General features: G+C 42.0%; 1 protein-coding gene across 1 annotated transcript in view; it reads right to left on the reverse strand.

The window, feature by feature from the left end:
• MFSD14B (major facilitator superfamily domain containing 14B) overlaps positions 1–12,524 on the reverse strand; it is a 166,647-nt gene extending 154,123 nt beyond the window's left edge. Inside the window, exon 1 of the mRNA XM_082469758.1 lies at positions 12,379–12,524. Coding sequence (XP_082325884.1) covers positions 12,379–12,381 — 3 coding nt within the window. The 5' untranslated portion in view covers positions 12,382–12,524. The remainder of the gene's footprint in view (positions 1–12,378) is intronic.
• Between the last annotated feature and the right edge of the window lie 248 nt (positions 12,525–12,772).

Below are 12,772 nucleotides of genomic sequence, written 5' to 3' on the forward strand. Positions count from 1 at the left end.
CAGATACAGTACAACAGGCATTGGACTGCATCCATGTTGTAGCTAGATATGAGGAAGATAATTTTTCTGAAGCCCCAAATCTCGCTTGCCAGTAAAGGCACATGGGCCCCGCTGCCCCATTGGTCAGGAACCCAACAGAGGACCCTTAAGGGATAGAGGGACTTCTGGGACCCTTATTGGTCTCTACCAAGGGGTGGTGCTTTCACACAGCTCCATCCTTCATGACATGACTAACAGACCTCCCTGTATTGGCAGCTCTGGAGATCGGGGTCCCTAATGATGTAACCTTCGGACAGCCCAAGCACAAGGTAGAAATTTTTGCTCAGGCGTTACAGACTCTTCAGCAGACTGGAGTGACGGGCAGCTGTCACCTCTCCGAATCCTGTACCCTGACCTCTGCCAAGGCCTCTGCCTTAGGGACCTGGCAGATCCCTGGAGCGTGGCCCTCCTCTGGGACAATTGCCCATATACTTCTCTAATTAACCTTGGGACACACATAAAAAACTTTTCTCATGGCTCTCATTGACAACTGGAGCTCAAATTACAGTGCTTCCTGGGAAGCCCTCCAATTATAAGCAAGGGCCACACGTTAGATTACAACGCATAATAGTCAGGGGAGTAGAAAGCATTCAACTTCCATTGAATGTCACTACTGAAACAATCTTTATTAAAAATCTTTTAGTGGTGGTAGCCCCTTTGGCCCTACCCTTTCCCGTTACAGCTATGGATGCCTTGATGTACTGCAACGCCATTTGGAACAAACCCAAATTCCTGGTCTTCCTGGTGGAAGCTGAATATTGGGAGCCCATAAGACTGCCACCTAAGACAGCAAATATCCCCCAATAACATGTATGACAGGGGGCTGTGGGATTACAGCCCAAAATTCAAAATTTATGACAAGAAGAAGTCATTAAACACACCATTTCTCCTTTTCAATTCCCCCATTTGGCTGCTATTAAAGCCTGCTATTAATGAGTGGTGCCTTATAAGCAACTACTGAAATATCAATGCTGATCCCCACTATTAAGGCTCCCATTTCCAACACTGTCCAGTTAATTAAGGATATCCAAAGGGCTCCAGGGAATTACTTTGCTGTGACAATCTAGCTATTATGTTCTATTCAGTACCAGTTATTGAGGAGTCCCAGCTGCAGTCTACTTTTACTGCAGAAGGCACCCAGTATGTTTTAACCTGTCTGCCTACTGGCTATCTTAACAGCCCAGCTATTGCCCACAGTCTTTGCTGGCAAGACCTGGTGTCCCCTTGCACCGTCTGGCACTATACTGATGTTCTAATCCAGAGCCCCTCAGGAGATTGGTGCACGAGGCCCTAACATGGTTGGTGACCCATCTATAACATCCAGGTGGGCTACTGCCCCATAGAAAATTCAAGGGCTGTCCACAACTATTAAATTTCTGGGCATTAACTGATCCTCTAAAAGCCAGGAAATTCCTCTTGCAGCAAACCTCAGCTGTTAACTATTCAGCCCCCCAACACACTATAGCAAGCCCAACTCGTCTTACTTAGGTCTCTTCACACTCCGGAGGCAACAAATACCACACTTGTCCATCATTCGTAGACCCATTTATGCAGCCACGTACAAACCCTCCATATTTTACTGGCGAAGAGCTAAACAATAAGCTTTATAGCAGGCACAAAGGTCAATTAGTCAAGCCCTCCCAGTGGTTCCCCCTGGCCGCTCCTTCTGGGCTGAGAATGGACTATGTGTCCTGGAGCCTTTGGACTAACACAGCTCCTCCTAGCTGCCTGTGGGCTTCTGGATCAGACGGCTGCTCTCTACACCACTACACCCCCTCAGAACCGATTTGGGAACTGGTTCGTTAGTTTTGGTCTTGGTTTTGTGTGCAATGATGCCAGAATTTGTTTGCGTCTTTTGCGTTTTGGTGTACAAAATGGGAAATACTCCATCTACCCTGAGGGAGAGCCCTTTGGGGCCTATATTAGATACATGGGTGAAACATAGCCCTGAGCCTATGACTAAGAAACACATGATATACTATTGTAATAGGGTGCGGACCCAAAATATAGGATCAGAAGGGCGGTAGCCCCTGAATGGCTCACTCAATTTTTATAGGATCTCGCAGTTAGAAGTGTTTTGCAAAACAGCAAGCTGCACCGGCAGTTGTTCCAACTGCCCACCCTCCCCCCATGCCGCCATCATATTCACCACCTCCTGTTTCCCATACCCACGGGGATCAAATAGAAGTTTCTGTGTTAACCCCCAGAGCACAGGAGCCTGATTTAGTATCACCATCTAAGACTCCACAGGCCACCCAATTTGGACCGGGAGCCACTTCCACAGCAGGGCAATTTCCCTTGTGCTGACAACTTATAAGAGGCCAGGCGACGCCCTTGGACTTGAGACGTCCGATTCTAATTTCCCCACAGGAGCCCCAGGGAACTTTGACAGTGGGGAACGAGTTGATTGACTCTCCGATAGATACCACTCCCCAAACCCTCCCTGTTTATCTAAGAGGCTTGTAAATATTAAACAAAGGGGAAACAAAGTCATCCTAGGAAAAACTTGCCTGTATCTTTGAGATGCAAACGTCCTTTCTGGTCTTCTCCGGAACCCTCATCTCTGCCATCTTTTTAAAATGCATCTTTTTAAAAGAGGGTAAAGTAATTTAGAAATTCACTTATCAAGGATAAATAAAAAACCTAAGTGTCTTTTCTGTAAAAATTCAGCCATCTAGACAAGTCAGTTTGATTTTTTCCATCTCTCAGAAACCTAATTTGAATCCAACCTCTTTTTGTAAACTGATGGGTTTCACATGGCTGTACCTGACTCCGTGCTGAAATTTGGAAATGACAACTATGACGTCTCTGTATGTTTGTGTCCTTGTATGTGTCTTTGTCTTTGGATAACATTGCTGAGGTGGATTTGTGGATGAGCTCTATTTAATTGGCTTAAAGAAAAGTGAGCACTTACAAACCAAACTATTCTAAATACAAGAGAAATTGAGCTAAATGAGCTTCAGGTTCATGTGAACTGGGAAATAGTCAGTATTAATTAAGACCTGGTACTAACGTTCGTTTGTTGATCTAATTAATATAGACATGCTGTTAGAGTCATCAACATTAAGTATAATACTTTTATTGTGCCTAGGTTTACTATAAGCTAAATAAAATCTTGTTGTATCTATTGCAAATTTGTCAGCAAGGAAATAACCTGATGTGAAGAAACTTTTAAGGAAAGAAAATGCAAATGAAATAAGAGCTTTAGGTGAACTTTTAAAAATAGTTATCTTTTAGGAAGGTCTATCTAAAATTAGTCTCTCCAGATATTTAACCACTTGAAAGTCAGAATTGTGCTAAAATAAGTGACAGAAGGTTTATGGAAAGTGGACCCTGAAAAAAAGAGTTCTGTACATGGTCAAGATTGACTAAGTTTAAAATAAGTTTGAGTAAATAAATTTTAAAAGTAAGCTGGTGCAAAATTTGAATTTCGCTTTTCTCTCTGTTAAGAAGACAAGGTTTCTTAAGATTTTGGACTGCCTTTGATACCAGATTTTAAGTTTTTCTACCTTTTAAGAGATCTGTTCTGTACTTGCCTTTGAAATCTTTTATTGTTACTTTGGCTAACTGAATAACTATTGTTTCACAGTGACATGTGATCCTATCTGACTGTTTGAAACCCTTTTCTTATTTTTCGGACAAAATTTCCCAAATCAAATTATAATGAAGTTCCTTTGACCTCTAGCTAACTTTGGGGTGCTTCAAAGGGCCCCTGAAACATCCCAAAGAGAGATATTAACTAATTCGGTTGACTTGGTATGTTGAATTACACGGGAAGTGTTGTGAAATAAGCAATAAATCTTCTTAGGTTACATTGTATGCCAAATGATACAGGTATTCTACAGATTATATGGAGTTCCTAAAATTTGGTATGTCCTGGTAAAATGTTACCAGTCAGAATTCTCTTTATTATCGGAAAGTGTTGCATGTCACCGCAGTAACCACGTTACTTTGTCAACTGCATCGTAATCAGATTTAAACGTGCCTTCTCTTTGTTTCTTTTCAAGTAGCCAAATGTATGTCTCAGCCCACTCATCTTTGTAAAAATAGACATAGAAGTCTTTCAAATGCTGTTTTAGCAGGAAGTTACTGATGTGTATGTGCCGTTTACAGTGATTCTGTATATACTCCCCAGCTTCAAAAACACTTAGAACTGCTGCTGTGGTTTCTGGAAGAGTCAGTTGTTGGTTCCTCAATTACACCTGTGCAGCTCGGGTCTGAGTTTTTAAAGAATAGTTAACTTTTAAAGAAGTTTCTTTATCAAAAGAGCAGTTTGAGTTATAACCATGGTTTTTGCTGGGTTAACATTGGCTTCAGTTAAATCGTTTCAATTATAGAGTAAGTGTTAACTATGGTGAAGAAGCTTGTCTCATTTTTAAATGCTGAATCCCATTTTATTTCTTGAATTAATGCGATAGAAACGTCAAAATTCCGGACCACTGGAATATGCCAACTTTTTTGTTTTGGGGTTGTGTGTATAGTTTTTGTTGTGCTGATTTGTTTGCTTGTTTTTTAAAGAAACTGAAACTGCTATGTCTGCTAGTGGAAGAAAATGCTTTGTTTTGCTCTGAAGATTCTGAAATTATTCAGGCATATCGTGGTTCATAGATTACAAAGAATAATGCTAGTTAAATGCCAATGAACTATTTTTACTCTTTTTATACGAAATGTACAAAGTTCGGGGGGGGGATGATGGTGGCAGCGGTGCCTCTTAACTACCTTATGTAAAACACTTGAACATTTTCATCAATATTGCCATCATCTGTTTAATACTCCCAGTATATTTTCTCAACGTGTTTACCTAAAGTTGTATGGAATGACATAATAAGCAATAAAATCTGAATTACACCCCCCCCCAAAAAAAGTGCCTTCTTAAGTCTTTCGTCATTGTACACAGTTATGGTTTCACTCTGATGCCTTTGCAAAAATGCTTCCTCTTCAAGAAGATTTATAGAAGGGACCTTTGGATAAATACAAGTTTCTGGTTTTCAGACCATAAAGGTGAACTGGGTAAGATCTTGAAGAATTCTAATGGGAAACCTGATGGCTTCATAAAGCTGTTAACAAAAACGATTAGTTGCACATAACTGGGTAAACTGGTGACTATGGTTATAATTTTTATGGTTTCTATCTGAAAAATGACTGTTTTAAATCTGTGTTTTCCAGGTGTAAGCAAAAGTCTCCCCTTAAACTAATTATGACTTACAGTAATTTGTTAAATTATACCCTTGTAAGCAGAATTGAAACATTTATCTTTTTCTCTCTACCTGGTTGATCCTGCCAGTAGCGTATGCCTGTCTCAAAGATTAAGCCGTGCATGTCTAAGTATGCACTGCTGGTACACTGAAACAGTGGATGGCTCACTAAATCAGTTATGGTACCTCTGGTCACTCGCTATTGCAATTGGATTACAAGTAGTTATACTGATCATTGTTCTTTGTTTCCAGATTGTTTGCTCTTTGTGTCTCCCTGCTGCACTGTGTCTTTGTTAACGTTACTAGCTGCATTACTTATATCCTGTCTATTTTATAAGATTGATGTCCCTTACAGTACCCAGTATGTAACCAGGCCTCCAACAATACTTCTATGGCTAAACATCTTGAGGAAATAGATCACATTTATAACATAAAATAATTGTAATAGTGTGATTCTAGGTATGGGAGGAAGAAACAAGGGAAAATGTCTCCTGGATCATAATTAGATAGAGGATCCAGAGGATCTTTAATTATCAATAGGGCCTAGTCCAAAAACTAGCACCTGGAGTGGCATATCAAGAATTCTCCCCTGACCTGGGATAAGCCTCCCAGCACCGTGGGACAAAATTTGATCCTGAAATGTCTCCCAAATATTGATCAAAACCCTGACCAAGAGGAGAGGATCTGAGAAATGGAATATTGCCTGACACATCAGACATTAGCGATTGCAGCCCTCCAACGTGAGCCGGTGAGCCCTGACGAAACTCAGGATATGAGAATATAGGATACAGGCCCCAGGTAGCTGAGGTACATATCAAATGAATGATTTCAGTGAGCCCAGACTCTTGCATCTTCCCATACATAGAAAACTGCCAAATTCCTTAACTTGAGATGCTGCTTCCCAGGCTTGGAGCTCTCAAAATTCCCGTCAAATAGATCATAACTCTCAACTTTTAGGCTGAGAATATTTTTTTAAGGCTACAGGTGTAAAGGAGACACTTTCCAGAGAGGAACAAAAAAAAAAAAAAAAACAAAAACAATGTTTGGAACAATGGCACCGATGGTGGACACTCCCGGAAAGTTCCATCTGACGAAGCAATTAGAAGGGCCGTCACCCCTTTTTCCACAAGACTGTGGAATGGACATTGAAAGTAGGGAATTGTAACAGGGAGGAGCCAAATCTGACTACACGTTGGATCTGTTTCTTTTACTTTAACCTTTGCCTTCCGCTGCTTTTGTTCACTAAAAGGATACTGTCTGTACATAATGGCCTGCCTCGGGGAACTCTGTTCCTCTGCCTGAATGTTAAAACCAAAGTGCCTTTGTTCAGGGAAACATACGGACTCTGTCCACCTGTGGATGGCTGCAATTAAGAAGAAATTAAGGGCTTCCCTGGTGGCGCAGTGGTTGAGAATCTGCCTGCCAATGCAGGGGACACGGGTTCGAGCCCTGGTCTGGGAAGATCCCACATGCCACGGAGCAACTGGGCCCGTGAGCCACAATTACTGAGCCTGCGCGTCTGGAGCCTGTGCTCCGCAACAGGAGAGGCCGCGGTGGTGAGAGGCCCGCGCACCGCGATGAAGAGTGGTCCCCACTTGCCGCAGCTAGAGAAAGCCCTCGCACAGAAACGAAGACTCAACACAGTCATAAATAAATAAATAAAAGAACGAAAGAAAAAAAAAAAAAAGAAATTAACACATCCCCTCCCTGAGGCTGGCCATTCCGGGGGATATTCGCAAAACTTATGGCCCTTTTACTTTACCTCCTCATCTCCTCCCCATCTCTGTGCTATAAAACAAACTGGCATGCAAACCCCGATAAGATGGTTATTTTGAGACTTTAGTCCGCCATCTTCTCGGTCTGCTGGCTTTCCGAATAAAGTCATATTCCTTGCCTCAACACCTCATCTCCGACTTATTGGCCTGTCGTGCGGCAAGCACAGCAAGCTTGGACTTGGTAACATCTTTACTCAGGACACGGTGTCACAAAATGGGACATTGTTTTCTGTTTGTTTGTTTTGTTTTTGTGTTTTGTGTTTGTTTTTGTTTTGGGCTGCGCCACGTGGTTTGTGGGATCTTAGTTCCTCGACCAGAGTTCGAACCCGCGCTCCCTGCAGTGGAAGCTCGGAGTCCTAAGCAATGGCCTACCAGGGAATTCCCATGGGACACTGTTACCTTGCAGTCATGGTCCTCACCTTTGTGAGACAGAGGTAGTAGTGTAGCAGGATTGAGAACGTTGTAAAGTTTAAGATAAAGATTAGGTGGTGAAAGCAGGATTTTACAGGAAGTGAATCTAGTGACACTTGCAGTGAAACGTTGTCAATTCAGAATTAAGAAGACTGTGGACAATGTGTGGAGTTTGCAAATAAACTTCATTTTCTAGAGTCAAATCTACCAAGGCTTCCACTAAATTTGCAGTTGTGGCTATAACCTTAAGACAACTGAGATAGGCATAAGCAACTGAATCAAGTTGCATGCTATAATAGGCAATAGGCTTATGTTTACTACCATGCTCACATAGTTCCGCGGGGCCTGATTATGCCATTCATGCACAAATCAAGTAAAAGGTTTTGAATAACCTAAAGTTAATCTATTAGGTAGAGATCTCTTTGCTAACTTAAAAGGGCTAATATATTTTGCCTCCAGTGGAGATCTCACCTTAAAGTTTCCAGATCAACCTGAACCTGATCATTTGGGTAACCCTAAGGCAGGCAGCTCTTGCAGTGCTTGTTTTAGCCTTGTAAAAGCCTGCTTATGTTTATCTTCCCAAGCAAAGGATTCAGGGACTAAATCTTTAATAAGTTCATAGAGTGGAAGAGGTAACAGAGAAAAATTTGGAACCCAGAGCTTGCAATAACCAGCTAAATCTAGAAATCCACAATGCTAGCACTTAGTTGTGAGTCTAGGAAGTTCCTGTATCAGCCTAATTCTCTCTGGAGATAGCTGAATTCCTTCAGTGCTTAGATTATGTCCTAGGTAATGAACAGTGTCTAGAGATAATTGTAATTTTTCCTTTGTGTTCTTTCTCAGCTAACTGTTGCAGCAAATAAATGGAATCTTTTATGCATGCCTTATGGAATCTTTACAGTAGCTGAGTACAGCAGGAGGTTATCTCCATATGGTAAAAAGGTTGATTTCTCAGGGAACTAGAGGGTACTTAAATCTTGGTGAGGTACTTGGGAGAAAAAAGAAGGGGTCCCAGTGAACCCTTGAGGCATAAAAGTGCAGGTATATTGTTGATTGTTCCAAGTAAAGGCATATAGATATTGGCTGTTGGGTCTCCGGGATGCTGAAGAAAGGTGAACAAAGGTCTCCAACAGTAAACCATTCCAAGTCAGTTGAAACTTGTGACAGAAGGGTGGCTAGGTTTGGAACAACAGGAAAACAGGGAATAACTATTTTTATTAACAGCTCCCAAGTCCTGGACAAATCGCCATCCTGCCAGGTTTCCAACCAGGCAAGATTGGCATGCTGCAGGGACGAGTACAGGAATGACTACCTCCCGGGAAATTAAGTCTTCTACAATAGGTGTGAGACCTTGTATGACCGCAGGCTTTAATAGTTGTTGAGGAAACCTAGGGAGAGGTTTAGCTACATCTATCTGAATCTTTATAGGTTTGCATTTTTTTATTCTTCTGATGTTAACACTGTCAGAAGTAGCCCCCAAATTTGTAGGCATCTCCACCAAATTAGAGAACTTGTGCTGAACTTCCTCTTTTACGTCCAGGACAGATTGTAAGGAACATAAATAATCAGGTTCAGGTTGATCAGGAAATTTTAAGGTGAGATCTCCACTGGAGGCAAAATGTACTGGCCCTTTTAAGTTAGAAAAGAGATCTCTACCGAATAGATTAACTGGGGCTATATTGCATAGCAAAAAGGAATCTTGGTTGAGATAAAAATTCTCTCTGAACTTTATTAGGTACTCCCACTATGGAAACATCCTCTTGACTCAGAGGGACCTGTTGTTCTTTGAGGGTGGGAGTTAGAGTAGAAAGCACAGCTCTGGTTAGGGCTAGGGATAGGGTGTTAAAGGGTTAAGTAATTATGTTTACAGTTAGGGTTAGGGTTTAATGTAGATTTCAAAGTAAAATATGAGAGTGGGGTTTAAAGTAGAAAGCATAGCTCCAGTATCAACTGAAATTTGGCAGTTTTTCATCAATTTTCATTCTATTTTCCTCTGGGCTGTTTAAGGTAATTGCTGGTAATAGTTTACCAGAGAACCTCTGGAGTTCTGCCAACTAGGGGAGAGGGTCATGGGGGGGCCCTCCCTTTGAGACAGATATGAGAGCATTTGTGAAGAGTTTGCATAGGACCTTTGAGGACACCTTTTTTTCTAGTGTCCTCACTGATTACAAATGAAACATCAACTTTGGGTCATCGAATTGATCATGGACCCCTAGGAGGTTGTAATGGGGGAGGCCTAGGTGTTATTTTGTGTCTCTTGCCTTAGAGCTGTTGTAACTGTAAGGCTATGAGCTTGGTGAATTTCTGTTTGTGATCTTGCTCCAAGGTCCTTTCAAAATGCTCAGCTATAGTCAGGAGTTCAGTCAGGCCTACAGCCTCCCAGCCTATTTTCTACCCTTTTATCAATCCACTAATCTCAGAAGATAATCCATTTACAAAGAGGGCAGTTAAAGTAGGCTGAGTGGCCTTTTTATTGCTTGCAACCCCAAATGCTGTAAAAAGAGAGCCTACAAACTGGCTCTAAAGTCTTGCACAGATTCACCCCTCTTTTGTTTGTATGAGTGAATAATAGGCCAATCATTATTAGGCCAATTAATAATAGACCAAGTGTGAGCAGGGAAGATTTTAGGAATAGCTTATAAAAGGTTAGTTGTTATTCTGCAAGCCTTTTTAGGTTGAGGATCTTGAATATCATCCTAGGGATTATGTCATTTTGCTTCCCGCGTCCATTCTGGGGCTTCCCCCAGTCCTACCAACATGTGTACAAGCGGATAAAGATCTAGCAGTTTGGGGACAGAGGCCGTGACAGTGACTCTAAATTCTTCAAAAAATGTTGGGATTTCCTCCCTAGGTTTAGAGAATTCTTTGACTATAGCTCTCAGTTCAGTCTTTGACCAAGGGGTAAAGGACACCTGAGGGGGCTCACCTGCAACCTCAGCTAGTTTTACTTTAAATGGCAATTGTTAAATATTCTCTTGGGAATAGAAAAGTATTTCAGACAGAAAATGAGTAAAACAAGAGTACTCAGGTGAAAAAGGAAAGGGGGGGGGACAGTAGGAGTTAAATCTGCAGTCACATCCGTCCTATGGTCTTTTGTTTCAGGTACCTTTTGTCTCTGTAATTTTTCATTAGCTTTTTGTTCTAAGTCTCTAAACGAAGCTATGTTGGAATCTTGAAACCTTCTGTAAACTTTTACATACCAATTAAAGCAGGCATCTCATTCTCCCTGTCCAATTTGGGAACCCTTGCTCTCTAGTGTTTTCCTTAAATGAACAATCTTGTCTAACTGGAACATTCCCCACAATGACCATTGTAATTCTAGATCAATATTAGTATAATTTTGCCATCTTTCTAAATATCTACAGCCTCCAGGACCATAGTTCTCAAATATAAAATAGGCAGGTGTGCCAGAAGCTGGCATTCTCAACTCTTTGGTGATAAAGGATCTCATTTCCTTAGCTAGCTTTTGTCAACCCAAAAGAACACACAAAAGAACTGCGCCTTAATATATCAGCAGTAACAAAGAGATGTTACTATGTCCTGGCCAAAAGAAGGCCTGGTATGCACCATCACCAATTCCCAGGGATCCCTGGACTGAGGAAAAAGATCCAACCAGCAAATCCCAAGGAATGGGGACTGCAAACTGATGCCAAACAAAATGGAGAACTACAGCCTCCACCAACAGTTCCAAGCATGGAAACTGAGGGCTGATTCCAAACAGATGGGGAAGTGAGACTACACTGTCAGCAGTGCCCAATGTGGAATCCAGGGAACAAAATTAGGGGCTAGGGTTTACCACTCAAACATATACTGGCAATAACCAAGAGATGTTACTGTGTCCTGGGAATTTCCATCTGAAACGCTAGGGGTTTGACCTCAGGGAGAATCCTCTACCAGCCAAACTGACCTGCCCTGTAAAGGAAAGCCAATTAGATTGCGAGCACAAACTCAATCAAAGAGAATGGAGCTCAAACCAAGAGGAGCTTACCAACAACTTTCAGGAATGGCAAGAAAGACAGTGAACTCCAAGGAGTTGTGGGCACCACACCTGTTTCTCCTCGTCCCAAATGTTATCAGAAATTTGCTTCAGATCCCATCATTGCCACCAATATATTTATCTTTTTCTTTTTAAAAAGATAAGCAATTAATCATAAAATCATCCTGTTAGCAGGAGGAATCGTAAGAGTGGATTTTAGAAAAGTGCACATACATATTTTTATACAGGACATTTCTGGAGGGATACATATTAAACTATTAGTGGCCACCTCTGAATGCCACCAATGTATTAAAAAACAAGATTTAACTGAGTAAATTTGAAGACTTGTTTTGAATTTTGGATAAATTGGCTTTATTAAACGATTCATGAATCAGGCAGCATCTCATCTGATAGAAAGGGAGATACTCCAACGGGTTACACAACATGGAAGGCTTTTTGTTTTTTGGCCATGCCACATGGCATGTGGAAATCTTAGTTCCCCGACCAGGGATCGAACCCATGCCCCGTGCATTGGAAGAGCAGAGTCTTAGCCCCTGGACCACCAGGAAGTCCCAGAAGGCTTTTAAAGTAAAGAGGGTGGGACAAGGAAAGAAAGTCATCATCAAGGGAAAAAATGAAAGTTCACTGGAGGAAAGTGAAACTTCAGGTGACAATGGCTTCTCATTGGCTAAACTGTGGAATTTTCTATTAGCTATTTCTATTTTCTATTTCTTGTTGCTGGCCAGGAAGGAAGTCTTCCCTCCTCCAGCTGGGGTAGTAAAGGGGTTGCACTTCCTGTTTGGGGTCAGTAAATGACCTCTTCCTGTTGGGGTAATTGATGATGAGTGACACGGCATGAGAGAGCTCCCTCTACGGGCCTTCCAGACTCCAATTCTAGTTGAGGTTTCCTTTTGTTAACATTCACAGCATGTTTTATTGGCAGGAGGATTCACAATGAGGGAGAAAAGGCCACAAGACTCACCATAAAGAAGGCTCAGAAATTCCTGGGTGGGTCCAAGGGAAGCAGAAGGTGGTTGTGGGGTCAGCTGGCGGCCACAATGATCACATGGTTCCATCTGATGGGTTTGCAGCTCGATGTAGAATAGTGAATAAAAGGGTCAGTTCGTCCTATCAGAGGAACATGAAACTGAGATCATAAGCTTCCCACTGCTAGAAGCATCTTGAGCCTTCAGAAAAGAACAGAAAACAGGTGTAAAGGGTTTGGGAACATCAGAGTCATATCTCCTCAGAGTGGGACTCCCCAGGCTCTCCAGGTCTCAGTTCCCAACTCTCCCTCAGGGACAAAGCCTCCCCACCTCTGTCCTTGTCAGCTCACTGATCCCTAGAGGTCCTGCCTATCCCTGAGGACTTAGATT

This window comes from Balaenoptera physalus (assembly GCF_965194825.1).
Source record: "Balaenoptera physalus genome assembly, chromosome: 7".
Classification (NCBI taxonomy): Eukaryota; Metazoa; Chordata; class Mammalia; order Artiodactyla; family Balaenopteridae; genus Balaenoptera; species Balaenoptera physalus.